Here is a 23,772-nt window from a genome sequence, read left to right on the forward strand (position 1 = left end):
AGGTGAAAATCCGCAAAGTAGGAACCTTACATTTATTTTAGTATTTATATATATTTTAAGGCTTTATTAACCCTTCCCACACACTTATAAACATTGCCAGTCCCTTATCAACCTTTCCCACTCCCTTATTAACCTTTTCCACACTTTTATAAACACTGCTTATGTTCCTAAACATATTCTGCACTCTTAAACCTACGTAACTTTAACAATATACGTATACAATACTGCAAAATCCCGCAATATAGCGAAAAATCCTCGAAAAATAATTAAATATTATATTTTTTAAAATCCCACGATATAGTGAGGCTGCGATAAGTGAACCGCGATATAGAGAGGGATTACTGTATAGGGAGTGGGGGCAGGGACTGTTTGGTGCTTTCACAGAAGAATGTCCACATGGTTTTAAATCATGTAGCACAATCTGGATTCCTCTCACTCATCCAGATGTTTGGGGGGCGTTAAATCCTAGCACTGGGTGAGGGGCTCATATTCTTTGAACCATGATGATGTCACTGGCACAGAATCATGAGGCCTGCTGTTGGGTCCTAGACTGTGAGTGCAACTTTATTACTCATTTAGGGAAACTTTCTGATATCCCAACTTAGTCATGACTTGCCTCAAAGATCACATTTTGAAGTCATGACTTCCTAGTGGTCTCAACTGTATTTAGACTTGTTAAACAAGTATATAAGCTTTTTTTGTGGGGGGCGGGGGTGGGTAAAAAAATACACATAACATAAAATTTACCATCTTTCCCTGGCTGATGTGACTCAGTGAATTGAGTGCTGGCCTGCAAACCAAAGGGTTCCCAGTTTGATTCCCAGTCAGGGCACATACCTGGGTTGTGGGCCAGGTCCCTAGTTGAGGGTGCATGAGAGGCAACCACATGTTGATGTTTCTCTCCCTCTCTTTCTCCCTCCTTCACCATCTCTAAAAATAAATAAAATATTTTAAAAACTGTACCATCTTAACGATTTTAAGTGTACAGTTCAGTAATGTTAAGTATGTTCACATTATTGGGCAATATAGCGCCAGAACTTTTCATCTTGAAACACTGAAAATGCTACTCATTAAACAAGTTCTCCACATTTCCCACTCCCCTAGCCCATCACCACCCATCTACTTTCTGCTGTTTGATGACTCTTGATATTTCACACAGTAGACTCACACAGTATCTGTCTTACTGTGACCAGCTTATGTCACTGAGCATAATGTCTTCACAGTTCATCCGTCTTGTAGCAGTTGTCAGAATTTCTTTTTTAAGGCTGAATCATATTCCATTATATGTATAGACTGCATGTTCTTTATCCATTCACCAACCAGTGGATACTTGGGTACCTCTACCTTTTGGTTATTGTGAATGATGCTGCTCTGAATGTGGCTATACTAATTTTATACCCTGCTTTCAGCTCTTTGGGTATGTTCCAAGGAGTGGGATTGCTAGATCATAAAGTAATTCTGTATTTAATTTTTTTGAGGAGCTGCCCCACTGTTTTCCATTCCCACCAAAGTACACATTTTTAAGTGTCTTCACCTACATTTTTTATTTAATTTTTTTTTTTTTTGCTTTATGATAACCATCCTAATAATGACATGTCATTATTGTTTTGATTTGTGTTTCCCTAAAGATTAGTCACTGAATTCATGAAGTCTTCTCTTTCCATAAGGGCACTAGGATAGTCCTTGACATTTCCTCTCAGCCCCCTGTAGGTGCAGTGTTTTAACTTTAGCCAACTTGGGTCCTTTACTAAGAAACTTGGTTTGTCCACGTAATCAAACTTGCATGTGAAAAATTAGCATTTTATGTTTTATATAGAAGTATTCCTATGTAGAAATTAACCTGCTGGAAACTGACTGATGTGGAAAGTATTATGAAAGTCAGGGCTCTGAGCCTGAATGACATGTTGAGTCTCTAGCCCTGGTTCACATCTTTCCTAAAAGCTTGCTTATACAAATTAGCAGAAACACATTAGAAAAATGAACGGAAGATATTTTTTAGGGTAGTGTTAATCATTTTTTAATCATAGATTTCACTAAGAATCCAAAGAAAATTAAACTATTTTGGGTCCTCAAAATGCATAAACCTAAAATGCTCCGTGGCACAGATGAAAGCTTTCCCTGGAGGTTTCCTGGGGAAAGGGTGATGGCTACCTTAGAGGTCCAGGAGGCCAGGACAGGCCTGTGCTTGTCCACGCCTCTTGATGGTCTTCACATGTTGTTATGTACAGCCTGGAACATAGTGGACCGTTTGACGATTTCCTTTCACACATAAGAAGACTAATGTCCTAGCCCTGGCTGCTGTGGCTCAGTGGATTGAGCGTCGGCCTGCGAACTAAGTGTCGCTGGTTCGATTCCCAGTCAGGGCACATGACTAGGTTGCATGTCAGATCCCCATTTGGGGGTGTATGAGAGGCAATAACACGGTGATGTTTCTCTCCCTCTCTTTCTTCCTCCCTCTCTCTAAAAATAAATAAATTAATTAATTAATTTAAAAAAAGAAAGATTAATGTCCTATTGGGTACTGACTTGCCCTTACCTTATAGTGCAGAGCTGTGAGAAAATAGCCATACTTTTTTGGTTTGTTTTGCTTTTTACTCCTAGTCTATGCCTTCTTGCCCTCCTTTTCATTGTCTCTCTTACACATGAATAATAATAATGGGTATTCATTATCATTACTCAAAACAATGTCTATTCATAATCATGTCCCTTTTTATAGGTTAAAAATCTTTTAAACTTTAGGATATAACAGTTATCTTTATAAAAAGTCTAACCATACTAGGAATAGAAAAGTTTTCTCAGTTTGATAAAAGATATCAACAAAGAGAAAGTTTCACGTCATTGATTGTCAACTTAGGGAATCTCAAAGAACCTACCACAAAACTATTTGAAATAATAGTGAATTTAACAAGACTGTAGGGTACAAGGTTAGTAATTTTATAAATTAGTTTTTATCTTCTATATACTAGCAGTGAACAGTTGCAAGTCTCAAATACTGAAGCATAAAAAGAAATGAACTACTTTAACCAAAGACATGGAAGACCTTTATTCTAAAAACTCAGACATTGCTCAGGAAAATTAAGGATGGCTTGAATAAGTAGGGAGGTATATTGGGTTATATATTAAAAGGACCCAGTATTGTAAACATGTCAGTTCTCTCCAGATTAATCTGCATATTCAGTACAATCCCAGTTAACATCCCAGCAGAATTTTTTGTAAAAATTGATAGGCTGATTCTAAAATTACTAGGGAATACAATGGCTCTAGGTTAGCCAAAGCAATTTTGAAAAAGGACAACCTTGGAGGCTGTCCAATACTTGCTTTCGAGAATTATTATAGAGCCATGGTGATTAAGATAATGTGGCCTTCGTGGAAGGAGAGATACACAGATCAGTGGGACACTGCCAAGTTCAGAGATAGATCCACATGCAATTGTCATTTGATATTTAACAAAAGAATAATATGTTTCAGTGTAGAAAGGGAAAGTCTTCTGAACAAATGATATTGGATCACCAGGATATTCATGTGGAAGAAAATTACCCTCACCCCATAAACAAAGATTAATTTAAAATAAACTAATCATAAATATGAAAGCTGAAAAGAAAACATAGCAAAATCTTGGTGTAGGCATTCATTTCTTAAAGAGAACACAAAAAAAATAAACCATACACATAGGAAGATTAAATTGGACTTCATCAAAACTAAAACCTCCTCTTCAAAGTATTTACTTAAAAGACAGCCTACACACGGCATCAGATACTGACAAAGCAATAGGAGCTACAGTGACAGCAGGTAATGCCTGGAAGGTGCTCCTTAGTCCCTGGAAAGTGCAAGTGAAAGCCCAGTGGGACCATTTAGTTTCCTGCCATGTTAGATACACCTTACTCTCATGCCCTGACAGTTCCACTATTAGGTATTTACCCAAGTGGAAGGAATATATGTCCACAAAAAGGTTTTTTCCATAATGTTCATCACAACTTTATGCCTCAAAGCCCAAAATTTGAAGTAACCTAAATGTCCACCAACAAGTGAATGGATAAATAAAGTGTTTTATGTTCATGTAATGAAATACTCCCCAGTGGTATGAAACAGTGTTGATACCCACAGCACCATGTATAACATTGTGCTGAGCAGGGGACAAACAAGACTGTGTGTATGATATTCTTGAGAATTCAAAGTCATAGGTCACCTAGCACCAGATGAGGGTGGTGGTTTTTGACTGCAAAGGGGACATCATGCATCTCCATTGTGGTGGTGGTTATACAGTTGTGTAAATAAGTCAAAGCTCATCTTACTGTATACTAAAATGTTCATCTTATTGTCTGTAAGTTATAGTTCAGAGTAGATTTATGAGAAGTAAAACATGTATCATACTATTTTATCATGCACAAAATAGTTTCATCCCATATATAATAAATTAATGTTATTTGAAAATTTCACAGATGTAGAACATTTTATTCCCAAATCCTAGATTAATGAATAACAGGTCAGTATATTTTTAAGCAGATAAGATAGCATAAATTTTTTCAAAAGCAGAAATTTATGTTTGAAACTCATCAATAATTTGTATACCTAATTTAGGATACATTTATAGTAAAGGAAGTATTCCTTTAGCACAAGTAATGTTTCCTTGAGGAATACTCTGTGCTGTTTTCTAAAAAATCCTGCATGATAAATTGCACATGGTGTCATAGTTCTTGTCTCCAAGGGCTGGCAGTGACTGAGACTGTGCTCGCCCCCAGGTGATGCTCTGTGGCATGCAGGAGGTGGACCTGGCCGACTGGCAGAGAAATACAGTGTATCGGCATTACACAAGAAACAGCAAACAGATCATTTGGTTTTGGCAGGTATTTGCTTTTATTTTTTGAAACAAAGTATTAAAGGTATTTTCTAATGAAACTGATTTAAAATACAATTTTTTTTTTCATTTTTATTATTGACACCAAATTGAGACTTTTGGACATGGTTTTTTAGTTTTTGAATTCTAAACTGAACGTGAATATGTGGCTCTGGCTGGGTGGCTCAGTTGGTTCGGTGTTGTCCCATACAGCAAAAGCTTCCGGGGGGAGGTGGCAGTTTGATCTTTGTTCTGGGCACATACCTAGTGTTGTGGGTTCGATCCCTGGTTGGGGCACGTTTGGGAGGCAACTGATCAGTTTCTCTGTGTCCTTCTCTCTCTCTGTCCCTCTCTTCCTCTCTCTCTCTCTAAAATCAAAGAACATATCCTCAAGTGAGGATGTTGTTAAGGAAGTGAATACTGTCAGTACATATTAAAGGATTGCTTATTTTGACTTTCTGGATGAAAGAATGACAGAATCTTTAAGTGATAGTTTAATGGTAGTAAGTTATAGGTATAGCATTTTTTTCTAGCAATATCAAAGGACTAAAATTCTACTTAATTCCAGAAGTGAAGGAGGAAGTATGTTTTTATGAGAAAGTCAAAGCAGACAATTCATCTGAAAGTGATGATAAGCTAGGGAATTAGAATAATCCACAGGGTAATGTCCACACTCTCCTTTCTCTTTCGTTTTGGCTGAAGCTGCCTTTAGGTGGTCTCTGGGCATCCAAGTGCTGCATACTGATCTTGATGGTAGACTTTCTGGGGTTTTGTGTGTGTATGTGTGTTTATTGAAAATTTAAAATCTCTTGGCCAGGAGACAGTCTTCACATAAACCTAGTAACTGAGACTCACTTGAGCACATAGTGACTGAGCTGATTGACTGCTTCACTCTCAGGTGCAGAGTTGGTCTGGGTATTTGTATTACTAGAGAAAGATTTTCCAAAAGTTGCATCTTTCCATAAGGATATTGTCATGTGTTTGTTTTAGAGATATATTTTGACATGCAAAATGGCACATACCAGAATATTTATTGCAGCCTTATTGGCACACTGACAGACATGAAACACCTGATGTGTATCAGGAGTGGACTGAGTAAATAAACTAGAATATATCCATTCTGCAATGTTGTGCCCTACAGTCACCTCTTAAATGAAAATTAACACATTGGAGAATGGTTTCAACAGAGCATTAAGGGAAAGTGTGTCTGTGACAATGCTGTCTGTTGGTTCAAAGAAAAATCCGAGTATGGAGGAGCCAGCTCTAAGAAGAGGAGAGCTGAGCAGCTGGAGGCAGAGGCGCAAAAGCTGCCCTTACTGCCTTGACTTCTGCCCTGAGTGCGGGGACCTGCCATCATCCTTTTAGGCTCATTCCCAGCCCGTTCATTTGGACATGTGTCTAAATCTGAGGAGCTGATCCACAGGCCATGCAAGTCCACATGGATTGGGCTGGTTTTAGGGACAGTGGTGAGGTATATGCCAGACCTGCTCATACCTTTCTTGTGTCTGATGGGAGTATGTCAGCAGCACTATTGTGCATGGAAACATTGTGGTTGGAGTAGCACGATTTGTCTTGTCCTCCCCTAAGCTTAGTCATACCTGTAAGGTACATGTCTGATCTCAGAGTGTCCCTACGTTCCTTGAAGATACTCAGACCAATTCAGATCGGTGTTTCAGCACATAACCTATTTGTGTCCCACTTTGAAAAGAAAGAGTGAACTAAATTATTTGTGGAAGAATGCATACTCTGGGTTTTCAAGTATGAAGAGCAAAGTTGGGAAGTGATGTTGAGTGGGAGGAAGTCGTCATTTTTGGGGGGGTTCCTAAAGGGAAAGGACAGTTGTGCAGCGCTCAGCCCAACCTGCGTTCAGAAGTTAGTTCTGCCACTTACTAGCCACTTGAGGACAGTTTTGCCTCTCTAGGCCTCATCTCCTTACATGTGTAGTGGGGGTGCTGATATAGGCCCCATCTCACAGTATTGTGAGGGTTGCACACCCAAGAAGCACATGGCGCTGTGCTGGCAGGACCCTACGGAGGTGACAGCTGTAACACCTGTCCTGGTTCCTTAGACCAGTGATGTTTCTCAGCTTCCACTTCCTTTCTGTAGTGTTTTTAGCACAGCTGCAGCCACTTTTTAGCGCTTGTTTTTTGAAGAAATACCAGTGTTAAATTTCTTATTCTTCAAGTTCATTCTTAATTTTCTGGAAGAAACTTAGTAATCATTTATGTGTCTACTATCTTCAGTACTGAAGATAATTTAGCATTTATTTTACATTAACTTTGACCTTGTTACAGTTTGTGAAGGAGACAGACAATGAGGTGAGAATGCGTCTGCTACAGTTTGTCACAGGGACCTGCCGCCTGCCCCTTGGAGGCTTCGCGGAGCTCATGGGTGAGTGCTGCCTCTGTGGATAACTGTAGTCACTGGCCTAAGGCTCATTCCCGGTGCTCTATGGAGGGCGAGACCAGGAAAGTCACATGCCTGAATGGCCACTGCTCTGCCTCTCAGGGTGACGGGGGAACAGGCTTCTGCCTTTGCACTGGTATTTGCTGCTGGGTACCTGCCGCGGAAAGGATCTGTTCTGGGCACGTGCAAGTGACACTGCAGCTCACGCTGTACTATCCGTGTAACCTTGTGACATGTTATGTAACTGGTTGTCAAGACCAAAAAGTTTGAAGGATTAGATAACTTTTGTCTTTATTTTCCTGATTTAGGAAGTAATGGGCCTCAAAAGTTTTGCATTGAAAAAGTTGGGAAAGACACCTGGTTACCAAGAAGCCACACATGGTAAGTTGAAGATTCCTGAGTGGAAGGTGAAACCCTATATATATATATATTTTTTTTTAATATAAGACCTATTATAACTGCTAATTCATTAGAACAGTCAGATTTCAGTTTTGAGAACAGACTGATTAATGCAGTGTCCCAGAACTGAGAACTGCCAAATGGTTCCTAGCTGGTTAAATCTGAATACTTGGGAAGTGTAGCCCTGACCAAACCAATAGAGTATCCACTGTGTGCAAAGATTGACATGCTCCCGGCCTTCTTGGGGAAGGGCACACAAATGACAGTTCTAGGAGGTCTGTGGAAAGCTGGGCCATGGTAGACACAGCTGGCCTGGTGGGCAGGGAACCCTTGGAAAGGGCCATTTGAAGTTTGATGAACAGCATGTTGTGTAGATGTGGGAATGCATTCTTTGTACAGGGTTGTTTGTAAAGACCCTGAAGGGGAACAGAGTGTGAGTCGTGGAAGGGAGATAAAGGCTCTGGAAATGTGCAGGGCCCCAGGCTGCTGTGAGGAATGTGGATTTCAATGTAAGGGCAAGTGGAAGCCTCTGAAGAGTTTTAAGTAGCTGGTGATAAGTTTCAAGGAATACCACTGGCCAGAGAAGGAATTGGAAACAGTGAACAGGAAGACAGTACAAAACTGTTAGTGTTCACAACAAGCAGTGGCCTGATGTGCAGGATTTTCTCAAGTCAGAACCAATGTTCATGCTAAGCCACACTTCACCTTTCTATGGTGTTTACATCTGCGCTCTGGTGGCAGACTGCCACCCCTTCACCAGGTTCCCCTATAGCACATGTGCCATTGACAGAAAAAAAAAAAATCCAGGTTCACTGGGGATTGCATTTCATGAGGCTGTGAGAATTGACGTGGTTCATCAGATACCCGAGCATGTGTCTGATGATGGTGCCTGTTGTGAGGGGAGGCTCTAGGGCAGCTGCTTGAGTTAAAGGCCGACCTGGATGGCTTTTTTATGGAAGACTCCCGTTACTTGAAAGAATGACTCACAGACAGTTTATTTGGCATATATTTTCTTGAAAGTAGTGAAGTAAGCCTGTTACTTCCAGGAATACAACTCTCAGCATTTGTGGGCAGTGAAGGTTTTAAGCAAAATTAGAATTTTAGAAAACTTTTATATATATACACACATATACATATACACAAACCATGAACCTGACAGCCTCCCAAGACTTTTGGTGAGATTGGCGGTTACTAACAAATGTGATTTTTTTCCCCCCTATTACATAACTAAATGTGTCACATTTGAAAATCCTTTGTAAGCTGGTGAACCAATATTTTACAAGTGACCAATGCAGGTCACAAAACCATGCACAGGTCAAAAAAGATGGTTCAAACGGCAACACAAACCAATGGATTTTACATAATGATACAAAAGTTCTTTGATAGGATTTCAGAACCCATATTACATGCAACCTGGTCAAATCTAGTATAGTGTCAAAGAGTAATATCCATGATTATCTGAAAAAGTACTTCCTACTGCACATGTGTGGGGAGAAGTGTACATTTCCTAACCAAGACCATACATTACAGCAGAGCAAGAGCACAGGTGTCAAGAGTCAAGACAGTAAAGCGATTTACAGAAATATAAACAAGGCCACTTTTCACAAATAGGAAACAATTACTATTTTTATTTCAAAATGAATTATTTTTTTAATTTCTCACTTTTAACTTCTAATATAGTAGTTCCAATTCAAATAAACAAAAGTGCTTTTGGATTCTCAGTATTTTTAGGTGTGAAAAGGGTTCCTGTGACTAGACATTTGCACACCAGCTGAGACTAAATTGGTGAAGCCAGCAGGAGTTGCTGAGGCTTAGGGAGTTCATAACTGAAGGAGAATCGCCGAGGACAGCTGAAGGGAACTGGCCTTTGTTGTAATGGGGAGAAAAGTTGATTGTCATTATAGAGAGATTTTAGATTTTGTGAAAGGAAGATAATTATCCACTATCAACTGCTGGTCTGTGTTTTTTCAAAGTATAAGGTGAGGTCATTGGCCACAGTTCAAGAAAGAAGAAACTCGAGACAGAATGAGAGCTGTCAGAGAGGCAAGGCTCACGGCTGCAGGCAGGCAGGGACTGCCTACTGGAAAGGGACACTAGTTTAACCTACATGTGGGATTTCCCCTGTTGGAGCATGAGAAATGAAAAGGGAAGGACAAGGATGAATTCAGTGCAGGGCCTTAATTTTGATAAATAAGTTCGACAGAACTCAGGGATGTAAAATGTCATACAAGGCAGTGATTAAAATAATGTACTATTTTCTCTGGAAATGTTAATGTTCTTATGGCTAGGTCTTAAGTCTGAATAGACTGCTATAAGAAATTTGTATACGTTAAGAAGTAGTATAGTAACATGTTTCTATACATTTAGTTTTACAAATGTGCTTTAAAAATATTGCACTAGAAATCTTTTCATTTTATTGAATACACATCTGATTTTGTTTCTGTTTAGTTTTAATCGCTTGGATCTACCACCATATAAGAGTTATGAGCAACTGAAGGAGAAACTTCTTTTTGCAATAGAAGAAACAGAGGGGTTTGGACAAGAATAAATGAGACTTTTCACCTTTGGGATCTCTGGTGTTCAAATACCCCAGCCATGAAAAATTGCACAGATAAGTGTAAATAAGCTGTTCATTCTGTACAGTGAATTTTCTGAACATCTCAAAGTATAAATTTTTTCTGTTCTTACACAGAAATATGCAAAAGAACTCATCCTTTTCTACTTTATTTATTATTCCCTTGAACTGACCAGGAAAAAGATCACCCTTAAATTTTGAAATAAGAGACTTTATTAAAAATAAGTATCTACATCAGCATGCCGGTAATAGCTCTAGTTTTATAGAGCTATTCAGCTGCCTCACAACAGTGCTCCTGCAGAAGCAGTCTGGACGGCTTCACCTCAGTTCTGCACCCTCATGTGACATATCCCATGCCATGAGTATACTTGTGTGGCTGTTCAGGAAGGTACTGAGGGCCTAGGCCAAATCTGTCTTTGAGTATGTTAACTAATGCTGCTGGCTTTTCTGAAGACAGGTGCTCAAGCTTGTCAATTTATTTTAAATAAATAGTTGAAAATTTTCCCTCTCTGCTACACCACTAAGGTAATGCAGTCAAAGTAATGAATGAATGAAAACATCCTTACATGGAAGTCATGTACTAACCAGACCCAGCACCATTCAGTCTAGTCTAGAAATTAGAAGGAATTTAGAAGCAGAAGTTTACAAGTTCCTTCAGGATACTAGGTATTTGTGGGAGTAAAAGAACCAGGCACATCTGTACTTTTGTTTTTAAATGTAGTCGTCTTTAAGTTTTAATTCATAATAAACTGATGCAATTTGATACTTTAGGGACATATAAAAGGTAATGTAAACTCCACTTTTGTGTTCCAAGTTTTTGATAGTTCATTAAACCAGATGGACTGAAGAGTTCATAAGCATTTGCACTCAGATGAGTCTAATGATTGTCTATTCATGAAAATCCTATGTATCTGAATTAAATAAGCATATAAAAAATCTTTTAGTCCTTCCCCCCTTTCCATATAGATCGTTATTTTTGTCCTAACTGAAGAAGTTTATAATTGCTTTTCATTATCAAAAAGGTATTTGCTGAACTACAAAGATGTATAACAAATTAAAATCTGATGTGAATGATATTAATGCTACTTTAGCAAACAGGGCTTCCTAATTAATACAGAATTTAAATTTGTATCATTGCACTGTAAATTTAATTAACTTAAAATGCTTTTATAACCACAGAAGTAACAGAATGTTAACGTATTTCACTGCTAAATACATACAAAAATTAGTGTACAATCTTATTTCCCTAAAGTTTGTTTTGCCAAAATTTTATTTTTTTATATATTAGATATGAGATTGTGTCTGCATTTTTCTCAAAACTCACAGTAAAGATGCAATAAAGGCAGTGAGCCAGTTGGTTGACTAGGCTCCTTTCCCAAATCCTAACCACTGACACCTGGGTTATTTTCAGTCCTAAAAAATTATTTTTTTAAATCTAGTATGTACAACAGATAACATGATAGAAGGCGGGAGAGGGTTATAACCAGTCTTCAAAGTGCTATTCAAGTTATACTTGAAAAGAGTTCAATGTCAGACACATAGAGGTGCCCCCGCTGGATGGGTGTGCGATGACTCGAGGCTTTCTTGGGAGTGGTCCCCTCCCCACTTCATGTAAATTACTATGACCAATGGGCCAACATAGCCCATATCAGCTTGCTGGAGTACTCATGAGGGCCTTCCCCCTTCAATAACGATGACAGAAGTGCAGACCTGCAGACAGGATCCCTGTCCTGATTGGACCCGGTACATACAGCTCTCAAGGGATGCTCAGTAACATGCAGGCTCAGCAATGTGCAGCACCAGCATAAGCAAAGGGATCACAGGCACAACACACTTTCATCTATCAGATTATTTGCCTGCCTTCCCTAGACAGAAGCTACAAATGGCTTTTGTTCTCAATCCCTTCTCAGCAGTTAGAACTGAAAGGGCTGAGCAACTGTTATCCTGCAGCCTTGGCTTGCCCACCTACCCAGTTCTTATCCTCAGAAGCAGGCAAGGTGGCATGTGTCAGCAACACTAACATTGTAACCAACTCCCGCCCCCCCCCACCCCCCCAGTTTCTAATGAACTTAAAAGCCAAACTTTTGGTCTATGCTTCTTCCTTGACAGATCACATCCTCAGGTGGCCTCATCAGAGGGCTTTCCACCCTCAAGAGGCTCCTCTGTACCTACTGTACACTCTCCAGTCACAAGACAGTTCAGTGCTGAATGCAGCACATTTGTCACATGAACCCCATGGCCCTTGCCAAAGTAATCACAGTGATGCCCAGGCAACAGGCCAAAACAGGGTCTAGAGTAAACACCACATAAAAGCAAAAACTAATGTTCCAACAACAAAGAAATCCAAAAGTGGCATCTCCTACTAATCCCAGCTTTTCTCTCCCCAATTTCCACAAAGGAGAACACAATCAATGACCATGGCATTTTTTTTTTTTTGAAGATTTGTATTGATTATGCTCTTACAGTTGTGTCAATTTCTTTTCCTTTTGCTTCCTTCCACCTACATACCCCTTTCCCTCCAGCAATCCCACCCCCCTTAGTTCATGTCCATGAATCGTGCATATAATTTCTTTGGCTTCACCCTTTCCTATATTATTAACCCCTACTCTGTACCTACCATTTATGCTACTTAATCCCTGTACATTTCCCCCTTTCTCCCCCTTCCCCCTCCCAGCTAATAACCCTCCAAATGATCCCCATACCTATGATTATCTTCCTATTCTGGCTGTTTGCTTAGTTTGTTTCTATTAGATTCTGTAGCTGATAGCTGAGTTTGTCATTTTAATGTTCATAGTTTTGATCCTCTTTTTCCTTAAGTCAGTCCCTTTAACATTTCATATAATAATGGCTTGGTGATGATGAACTCCTTTAGCTTTACCTTGTCTGGGAAGCACTTTATCTGCCCTTCCATTCTAAATGATAGTTTTGCTGGAGAATCTTGGTTGTAGGTCCTTGTTTTTCATCACTTTGAATACTTCTTGCCAGTCCCTTCTTGCCTGCAAAGTGTCTTTTGAGAAATCAGCTGATAGCCTTATAGGAACGAACCCATTTGTAGGTAACGCTCTGCTTTTCTCTTGCTGCTTTTAAGATTCTTTTATCTTGAGCCTTTGGCATTTTAAATATGATGTGTCTTGGTGTGGTCCTCTGAGAGAGACTCTGGGTCCCTCGGAGTGGATGAAAAAAATACTCAGACACTTACCATCTGAGGAAGGAAGGGAGGGGGTTTTCTGAGGAAAATCGCCCTTGTTTCTTTATTAGCCAGGGTTTTTATCTACTTTCTACATGGGAAATGCATAAGGAAAAACATGCAGCCCTTTACCAAATGGTTGGGAGTCATAACAAAGGGAAATGCAGATCAATACAGGGTTGGGTGCCCATGTATTTTACACAAGTTTAAAACATTTACTCTTGCTTAATCATTCTGTTTTTTCACATCCTACTGACAAGAATTTGGGGCTGTTTAGAGAAAAACAGCAGGTTCTGTTTTCCTTAAAAGCCACTTTGTATTTCTATTATCTTTAAAATCCCCCTGAGGGATTCAGAGCAGGCCTGGAAGACAACCTGGCGGGGGGGGGGGGGGGGGGTCCTGACAGTGGTCAAAGTCTTTTAAACCAAGCCTGTCTGTCTCCAGTCCTCTTTGGGTCTAGCATGTTTGGGACATTCTGTGCTTCCTGGACTTGCATGTCTATCTTCTTTGCCAAATCTGGCCAAGTTTCTCTTCTTTATTTTTTCAAATAAACTTACAATTTCTTGCTCTTCCTTTTCTGCTTCTGGCACCCCTATGTTCGGATGTTGGCATATTTAAAATTGTTCCAGAGGTTCCTAAGCTGTTATTGCATGTTATATTGGAAGGTACAGAGCCTTAGGTATTTCTCAGTATGGGGCAGCCTGTTTCATCACACTGTGGCGCTGCATGTGAGAGGGATCAGAGGGAACCATGCAGTTTTCATCAGTCACCCCTTATCCAGGCACTTCTGCCCCTTCCCATATGGGACTGGCTCCTCTCCAGCTGTTGCCCTGTGGTTCTGAGGGGGTGGCTCTGCGGATGTTCTAGGATGCTGGGAGCCTTCTAAACAAACGGACTCTGCTGAGAGACCAGTAGTGTCTTCCTCCACCCCAACCCCCACTGGTTTTCAGTCAGAAGCAATGAGGCTTTATTTTACCTGGCACTGGACCTGTGAGCTCTGCGGTATGGTCTGCTGCTGGAAGTGCTTCCCACGTGTCCCTCCCTACTTTTTTTAATGTGTGACTGCGCTTTTGCCAGCCTGCTACTGCTGCCACACTATGTCCTTTCCACCCTGGCTCCTGCCCTACCTGGCTGAATGAGTATTACTTCTCTATATCTTTGTTTATTGGACTTCCATGCAGCTTGATCTTCTGGAACTTCTGGTTGTCTCCAGTTTTGAGGTAGTTGTATTCCTTCTTAGTTGTGGAGGGAGACACAGCCTGTCAATGTATGCTTCCATCTTGGCTGGAAGTCACATGACCATGACATTTATTAAAGTACACACTGATAATTACGGTAACTCCTTAATCTTCATGACTCCACAAATTGCATGTTTTCTGCATTTTCTTTGTTGTAGAGTCTGAGAAAATTCATTTTTACGAAGTCCAGTCTCTATTAAACACCCAGTTAGGAAAACTGCCAACAAGAAGTTAATTAAGAGCTTTCGGGTTCTTACAGAATAGTAGCCGTTTTGCAAGTTGAGATTTCTTGTCATAGCCTTAAAAAAAAGGAAACATGTCTACAGAGAGATCCTTATAACCACCCAGCCATTCTATAATCTATATAAGACAGAACACAAACATCTGTTCACATGTATGAGGGGAAATAAGCACCTCAAAAGAGCAGTCAGCACTGGGACAGGAGGCGAGAGGTAGGGGCTGCATAGGAAGGAGGATATGGCACCCAAGACTCCCATGGCTTAACTGCAGTCAGTGGATTCAGGTTAAATGAATAGGAACATCGACACAATGAAACAGTCAATAATAAAAGGAAAGACTTTTTTTTAAGTATATTATGTTGTTACAGTACTTCCAAATTTTTCCCCTTTGCTCCCCTCTGCCCAGTACCCCCGTTCCAGCAGTCCCACCCTCCTTAGTTGATGTCCATGGTCGTGAATATAAGTTCTTTGGTTTCACCCTTTCCTATATTATTAACTTCCCCCTATTTTGTACCAACCAATTATGCTTCTTAGTCCCTGCACCATTTCCCCATTTCTCCCCCTTCCCCCTCCCAGCTGATAATCCTCAAAATGATCTCCATACCTATGTTTCTGTTCCTATTCTGGTTTGCTTAGTTGGATTTTGTTTTTATTTTTTAGATTGTTTTTGATAGTTGTGAGTTTGTTGTCATTTTAGTGTTCATAGTTTTGATCTTCTTTTTCTTAAGTCCCTTTGACATTTCATATAATGATGGCTTGGTGATGATGAACTCCTTTAGCTTTACCTTGTCTGGGAAGCACTCCAGCTGCCCTTCCATTTCAAATGATAGCTTTGCTGGATAGAGTAATCTTGGTTGTAGGTTGCTTTTCATCACCTTGAATACTTCTTGCCAGTCCCGTCCGGCCTGCAAAGTGTCGTCTGAGAAATCAGCTGATAGTCCTATAGGCACCCCCCAGTAGGCAACTACCCACCTCTCCTGCTGCCCCCAGGACACAGTCTTTACCTTTCACCTTTGGCATCTCAGTCATGAAGCGTCCTGGTGTGGTCCCCTCTAGGTCCAGCTCGCCCGGGACCCTCCATGCTTCCCGGACCTGTATGTCCATCTCCTTTGCAAAATTTGGGAAGGTTTCCTCATTTTTTTCAATTCTTGCTTCCTCATTCTGCACTGGTTGACTGTTCTTTTTCTTCCTTATGTTCCAAATCATTGATTTGAACCCAGGTTTCCTTCCCTTCACCACTGGTTCTGTGTGGATTTTCCTTAGTTTCACTTAGCATAGCCTTCACTTTTTCTCTTGTGCGTTTGCCATACTCAAGCGTATCTGTCAAGCATATGAGCATCTTTATCACCAGTGTTTTGAATTCTGCATCTGTTGTCTATCTGCTCGTCTGTTATGTTGACTATCTCCTTATCGAATAGCTCTCCTACTGAAACCTTGATCTGTTGCCCCTTTTGGGCCATATTGCTTTGTCTCCTCATTCTGACAGGCTCCTGTGTTTGTTTGCCTCTGCATCCCAGGTAGAGCTGTTGTTCCTGTTACGTTGTATGGGGCGGAGCCTTAAGGATTCGTCAGTACAGGGTGACCTGTTTCTCCACGTTGTAGCACTGTATGTGCCGAGGGGTCCTAGGAGGAACAGTGCCACCTGCTCAGCACTTGCCCCTTTTCCAGGCACCTCTCCCACTTCCGCACAGGACTGGCGCCCCTCTAGCTGCTGCCCTGGCTATCGTTCCCAGAGTGGGTGGGTCTGCAGACATTCTAGGACCATGGGAGCCCTTTAAACAAGCGAACTCTGCTGAGACCGGCAGTTTCTGCCTCCACCCCAACCCCCACTGATCTGCACATTCAGAAGCAATGAGACTTGATTCTCCCCGGTGCTGGGACTGTGAGCCGCAGGGTCCAGTGAGGAGCTGGGAATGCTCCCCAGGTGTCCCTTCCTACTTTTTAAAACGTGTGACTGCACTTTCTGCTGACCTACTGCTGCCACCACTCCTGCTGCCACCACACGGCATCCCGTCACCCCGGCTCGACCCCTCCTACCTGTCTGGATGAGTATTTCCTCTTTATATCTTTGTTTGCTGGACTTTCATGAAGTTTAATTTTTCTGGAACTTCTGGTTGCTTCTAATTTTGAGGTAGTTGTATTCCTTCTTAGTTGTGGAGGGAGATGCAGAGTGTCTATGACTCTATCTTGGCTGGAAGTCCCAGAAACAAAACTTTTGACTGGATTTAGATGGCTCTCAAAAGGTCAGATACTGTATGATTCCATTTATATAACTTAAAATGACAAAATTATAGAGGACAGAGCAGGATGGGGAGATGGGTGCGACTGGACAGCACTAGGGCGAGCTTTGTGATAATGAGGAGTTCTACAGCAGTCACGGAAGTCTCCATGAGTGACAAAAGTGCACACTCGTACAAGTGAGAGCACTTCAAAGTGGGTTGATCTGAACAGTCTGACTGCTGTAGTTACACATCACCACTGGGCAAGCAAGGCAGGACACACGGGACCTCTCTGTATTTGTTTTTACAACTTGTTATGAATCTGTAATTATTTCAAAGTAAATAAAAATGCGTTTTTAGCCCTGGCTGGATAGCTCAGGTTGGTTAGAGCATTGTCCCAACACACCAAAGCTGAAGGTTTGATCCTCAGTCAAGGCACATACAGGAATCAACCAATGTATACATAAATAAATGGAGCAACAAATTGATGTTTCTCTCTCTCTGAAATCAATAATAAAAAAAATTGTTTAAGCTCTGTAGGCCCTTGCTGGGTGCTCAGCTGGTTCAAGTGTCATCCCAGTATGCCAAAGCTGCAGGTTTGATCTCTGGTCAGGGCACATAAGAGTCAACCAGTAAATTCATAAAGGAGTGAAACAGCAAATTGATCTTTTCTCCTTCCTTTCCTCTAAAGAAAAACCCACAGCTCTATAAAATACCAGAAGACAGACCCTCCCCTCAATAAAAGGCTATATACTGAAAGATACCTCATTTCACACAAAAAAAATCACTCAGCAGTATTCTACCCAAACCTCTTACTCCCATTTGATTACCTGCTAATCCTGCTAATTCAACACATAAAAGTTCATATCTCTAGAAAATTAACATTCAAAGTCTCTCTAAATGAAAGTGATAAATGTTAAATTGGGCACAGAAGATCCAACATAATTAAATGGGGGTCCTTAAAAGTCAGGTGAACCAGTGGTCTTCAAAAGTGGGTCCAGTTAGGCCCACTGAATAAGGGACAATCTAAGACAACTGGCCTGTATGCTTCACACAATCACTGCTGAGAAAAGATGGAACAGTACTTTAGATTTTACAAAATGAAGGTAGAAAATCAAATACAATGCATGATGTTTGCATCCTGGTTTTTAAAACTGTAAGATATTTTGGGGCATTTGAAATTTAAAACACTGGGTATCAGATGATAATAAGGAATTAGGTTTCTAGTTGTGATGATGGATTTGTAAAGGAGGGCTGTATTCTGAGATGAAGTATCTAGGAATGAAATATGTCATCTGCAGTTAATTTCACACAGAAGCAGAATCTGTGTGTGACTATACACAGAGAAAGGCAGAGGCACTGCTTTGTTTTCCTTTGTGTTTAAGAATACCCGTAAGAAACAGTACATGCCCCCATGGTCACTGGGACACCACACCTCCCTAACAATCTGGGTAGTCTGCCCACACATAAACTCTCACATGCAAGATCCTCCTTTTTTTATAAACTTCAAACTTTGCAGGGTGGCATCCAGCCCCAAGGAAGCAGCATCATCTGCCTATTTAAAACATCTTACATTTAATCTCTCCTCAAGTTCTGGGTTCCTTTCACCCCATTAGGGAACAGAACTTGGGCTCTATCAAGTCTCAGATCAACCCACTTGTTGTGAGATAAAGTCACATCACACATGGAGACCACTCAACTCCAGTTCTCTCCTGAGGCAGCCTGGCTCCCATATACATCCTTTAACTGTTTTACACCCAGAACCTTGAATTCCCAACCTCCTAACGTTCACTGCTCCTTCTCTGCAAGATTTCAACTGGGAACCAGTCCAGCTTGAAAAGACACCCCCAGGTACCCCTCCTCCCTCATGGGTTTTCTTTCTTGCTTCCCTCCATCCCATGTGATCAGTCCTCAAATGTCACACCACCTGGAACTGCTAGTGTCCAAGACACATGGTAACCACCCGATGAGCCACAGAGACACCTCTACCCTCATGGCAATTATTTCTTCTGACTTGTTATTTATGAAGAAACCTAGAATTTTGTATATTTGTTAAATGGTCCCAACATTAAAAAAGAAATACACACACACACAACTGAGAAAACAGCCACACAACAGTTATGGTTAACATAACTTATAATTTGATGAAAAGGCAGTGTTTCCTAGATTTCATGTGCTTGCTTTCCTCTGAAAAATACTCAGTTCTTGCCATTGAAACCTGTAAGCAACTGAGCAGCTTCTGTCTGTATCTAAAATGGAAAAACACATGTATCAAATAGACAGTACAACCTGTGAAGTTTAAGTTCATAAGGTGGACTGCAGTTTTTAAGAATTTCCAAAAATCAGGATAGCACATAATAAGAATGAAATTTCTTAGCACTGACTTCCACACACCAGATCCACCCATCCATCCCATTTGTTTTAGAAATCTCATTTGATCAGGTACATATTTCAAACAGGAATAACTCAGTATTGCAGCAAGGAATTCAAAACATCTGCTGATAGTAACTAAACATATGCTGTATAGAAATTAGCATAAATCTCAATTCATGTTTGAAATGAACACTACTATTAACAATACACATTTAGACAACTTATGTTATTAAAGAAGTTCTTAATGCACCTTTTTGTATAATAGTGCCTCAATGGAAACCTATCTGCCTTACTTCACTGGAGACATTACCTCTTTATCCTCCTCTGTGTGTACCGGGTAGTCCTTGGCTTTCAACAGCCAGAAAGCAGCAAGCTTTTTGTTGTGTAGCTTCAAATATGTCTTTCCTAAAAGAAGCAAGTTTTTGCTGTAGAAGTTTGGATCCACTGTTCATAAGAAAGAAAAACAAATTTATCTCAGAAGAAATAGCATTGCTCTTTTAATGGCTTCATATTTTGGTCTAAATTCCAGAAATAAGTTTGTATGGTCAATAAACGATTAGGCTAACTGGAATACTCTTGTTCAACTACGTATTTGTATCCCCAAAAATGTAAAACAATGACGGTTATTAAGTATCTACTACATGCTAGGACTCTTTTATTATACACACCTCTCATGTTTTATTTTTTCTAGTATATTTTATGAATTATGTTGTTATAGTCATACCAATTTTTATCCCTTTGCTCCCCTCCACCCAGTACTCCCCTTCCTTCCAGCAATCCCACCCCTCCTAGTTCATGTCCATGGGTCGTGCACACAAGTTCTTTGGCTTCACCCTTTCCTTTATGATTCTTCCCCCTGTCTATTTGGTACCAACTAATTATGCTTCTTAATCCCGGCACCATTTCCCCCCCTTCCACCTCCCACTGATAACCCTCCAAATGATCCCCATACCTATGATTATGTTCCTATTCTGGTTTGTTTAGTTGGATTGTTTTTATTTTTTAGATTCAGTTGTTTATAGTTGAGTTTGTTGTCATTTTAATGCTCATAGTTTTGATCTTTTTTTTCTTAAGTAAGTCCCTTTGACATTTCATATAATAATGGCTTGGTGATGATGAACTCCTTTAGCTTTACCTTGTCTGGGAAGCACTCTATCTGCCCTTCTATTCTAAATGATAGCTTTGCTTGGGTGTAGGTCCTTGCTTTTCATCACTTGGAATCCTTCTTGCCAGTCCCTTCTTACCTGCAAAGTTTCTTTTTGAGAAATCAGCTGACAGTCTTATAGGCATCCCTTTGTAGGTAACTGTCTGCTTTTCTCTTGCTGCTTTTAAGATTCTCTATCTTGAAACTTTGGCATTTTAATGATGATGTGTCTTGGTGTGGTCCTCTTTGGGTGTAGCTTGTTTGGGACTCTCTGTGCTTCCTGGACTTGTATGTCTATTTCCTTTGCCAAATCTGGCAAGTTTCCCTTCATTATTTTTTCTAATAAGCTTTCAATTTCTTGCTCTTCCTCTTCTGGCACCCCTATAGTTCGGATGTTGGCAGGTTTAAAGTTGTCCCAGAGGTTCCTAAGCCTGTCCTCATTTTTTTCAATCCTTGTTTCCTCATTCTGTACTGTTCGACTGTTTTTTTCCCTCATGTTCCAAGCCATTGATATGGTTCCTTTTCCTTCACCATTGGGTTTGTGTGTCTTTTCCTTTGTTTCATTTAGCATAACCTTCACTTCCCTATGCATTTGCCAGTTAAGCATATCTGTCAAGCCTGTGGGCATCTTTATCACCAGTGTTTTGAACTCTACGTGTTTTAGGTTGGCTATCTCGTCGTCGCTTAGTTCTCCTACTAGAACCTTGATGTGTTCCCTCTTTTGGGCCATACTTCTCTGTCTCCTCATCTTGACAGGCTCCTGTGTTTGTTTGCGTCTGTGTCTTAGGTAGAGCTGTTACACTTGCTATTTTGTAAGGGGCAGAGCCTTATGTATTTGTCAGTAAAGGGCAACCCATTTCACCATGCTGTGGTGCTCTATGTGGGGGAGGGGTCTGAGAGGGAACAATGATGCTTGCTCAGCACTCGCCCCTTTTCCAGGCACTTCTCCCGTTTCCGTATGGGCCTAGTGCCTCTTTAGCTGTTGCCCGGCCATTGTTCCCAGAGTGGGTGGGCATGAGGACGTTCTAGGACCATGGGAGCCCTTTAAACAAGCAGATTCTGCAGAGAGACTGGCAGTTTCTTCCTCCATGCCAACCCCCACTGGCTTTCAGTCAGAAGCAATCAGACGTTATTTTCTTCAGCACAAGAACCGTGAGCTGTGCGGTGTTGTCTGGTGCTGGGGGCGCTCCCCAGGTGTCCCTACTTTTTAAAATGTATGACTGCGTTTTCCACCGGCCTGCCGCTGGCACACCACGTCCTATCCGCCCCTCCTAATTCTCTGTTATTTCTTCTTTATATCTTTGTTTGTTGGACTTCCATGCATCTCAATTTTCTGAAACTTCTGGTCATCTCTAGTTTTGAGGTAGTTGTATTCCTTCTTAATTGTGGATGGAGATGCAGCGTGTCTGTCCATCTTGGCCGGAAGTCGCTCATGGCATTTTTTAAAGCAGGTGATCCAGTCACTGGGAGACAGACTCCCCAAGAGTCTTTTGTTCCCTGTTGCACCCTAAGTGCCTAGAACATAGCACACACTCAGCACACATTTGCTGAATGAGAGATCATGACAATACGCACAGTGTACCTACACACACTGGATGGGGGCTGCCCTTATGCACAGATGAAATAATCTCTGCTCTTTTCGAATTTATAATGATGAAAAGGAGAGAAACATGAGCACAATGAAATATATATAATAAAAGAATGCTTCAATACATGTACAAGTTTTAAAGTGCAATGAAAAACCAAAGAAAAAAACTCTCGAAGAGGTTACACCTGGGCTGAACTGGAGGGCAAGAAGGGTTTTAAACAGAAAAGTAAGTGGAGAACACTGTCAGCTGAGGGAACAGTATAAACACAAAGCCTATGAATGAAAGCATGGTATGTCTCACAAACTTCATTAATTCTTTACACAGTTTCCTCCAATCAACCTTGGGACCTCTATATCATAACTTCTTCTTGGATACAGTTTAACTTCATTTGCTCCTTAACCCAAAATTGTTTTACTTCATGTGAACTTATTTTCAAGTTGCCACATAGATGTGCTTAAGGTTTCCTTAGGGTGAAGTGCATTCACTCATCTCTCTCTCATTCAAGAAAGTTGCACGGGACCAGACTAAACAGCAAGAATGCAACTGTGAGCAAAAAAAAAAAAAGCCCCATCTTCCCTGCATTTAGCTTTATTCGTGTGGACAAGTATTCACACTGTGGAGTAAGAAGAACCTCAATGGGAGAGGTTAAAGGTACTTAGGGCAGAGAAGGGACTGCTCAACAAGACATGGGCCATGAGGAAAGGCTACCTCACACAAGTGACCTTTAAGGTAAAATGTGAGAACAATCAGTTAATTATTTTAACTCCAGGAGAAAAAGACCATGTTTTCCTCAATACTCACAAACCTTCAGTCTCTAACACCTTTTTAGGAAACTTCATTACTAGATTTATATTCATGATATGTAAAGTTACCCTCATGAAGATATCAATGGAAGGCAGTAACAGAATAAATCAGAATTAATGTATTATAGAGATAGTTAATACTCAGACAATTCTTCAGAAAAAGGGTTGGTTTTTTTTTTGTGTTTTTTTTTTTTTAATGTTCTGCTGCCCTGGCCAGGTAGCTTGGTTACAGCACTGTCCTAATATACCAAGGTTGCAGGTTCGGTCCTGGGTCAGGGCAACATAGAAGAACCAACCATTGAATGTTTAAGTAAGCAGAGCAACAAATCGATGTTTCTTATTCTCTCCCTCTCTCTCTGAAATCAATAAACTTAAAAAAAAAAACATACTCCGCTATCATGAAAGCATTTGGACAAATCCATATGAGTAGGCTCTCAAATTTAATAAACACAGCCTTTAAGTTTTCTGATTAAGTTTTATAAAAATATATTTGCAAAAATTTTGGCGTATTTGGTAATGCATGCTTATGTTCCTTTTCTAGTTGTGATAAAATTAAAAAGTATAAACTTAGGATGGGCTGGTGTCGGTGTGAAGGCTGCCATTTCTTCCAAGCAGGAGTAACATGAAACTCTTCTGCAACAGGATAAAAACTGCCCTGGTTTAAAACCATAGTTCCCATGTAAATGCCTCTAATTAGCTGAGTGATCTTGAGTAAGATAATTAACCTGTGAATCCTCCTCTAAATTACATCAAGTGAAAGACCATT

At 40.5% G+C, this 23,772-nt stretch overlaps 2 protein-coding genes across 17 annotated transcripts in view; one reads left to right on the forward strand and one right to left on the reverse strand.

Moving 5' to 3' along the window:
* WWP1 (WW domain containing E3 ubiquitin protein ligase 1) overlaps positions 1-10,997 on the forward strand; it is a 114,948-nt gene extending 103,951 nt beyond the window's left edge. For all 5 annotated transcript variants that reach the window (XM_090283793.1, XM_090283790.1, XM_090283791.1 and 2 more), the window contains 4 exons: positions 4,740-4,844; positions 7,129-7,225; positions 7,549-7,621; positions 10,088-10,997. In XM_090283793.1, coding sequence (XP_090139919.1) covers positions 4,740-4,844; positions 7,129-7,225; positions 7,549-7,621; positions 10,088-10,187 — 375 coding nt within the window. In that variant the 3' untranslated portion in view covers positions 10,188-10,997. The remainder of the gene's footprint in view (positions 1-4,739; positions 4,845-7,128; positions 7,226-7,548; positions 7,622-10,087) is intronic.
* Positions 1-23,772, reverse strand: part of RMDN1 (regulator of microtubule dynamics 1) — a 59,356-nt gene that overhangs the window by 222 nt on the left and 35,362 nt on the right. For 3 of the 12 annotated variants that reach the window (XM_090283805.1, XM_090283799.1, XM_090283801.1), the window contains 2 exons: positions 19,781-19,914; positions 4,939-5,202 (listed from right to left, as the gene is read on the reverse strand). In XM_090283805.1, coding sequence (XP_090139931.1) covers positions 5,020-5,202; positions 19,781-19,914 — 317 coding nt within the window. In that variant the 3' untranslated portion in view covers positions 4,939-5,019. Of the gene's footprint in view, positions 1-837; positions 931-4,936; positions 5,203-19,215; positions 19,347-19,780; positions 19,915-23,772 lie in introns of those variants that run through there. The other 9 variants (XM_090283804.1, XM_090283800.1, XM_090283796.1 and 6 more) reach the window with 8 other exon arrangements.

The sequence above is a fragment of the Furipterus horrens genome, unplaced genomic scaffold, assembly GCF_987537825.1.
Source record: "Furipterus horrens unplaced genomic scaffold, mFurHor1.1.pri manual_scaffold_7, whole genome shotgun sequence".
Taxonomy (NCBI): Eukaryota; Metazoa; Chordata; class Mammalia; order Chiroptera; family Furipteridae; genus Furipterus; species Furipterus horrens.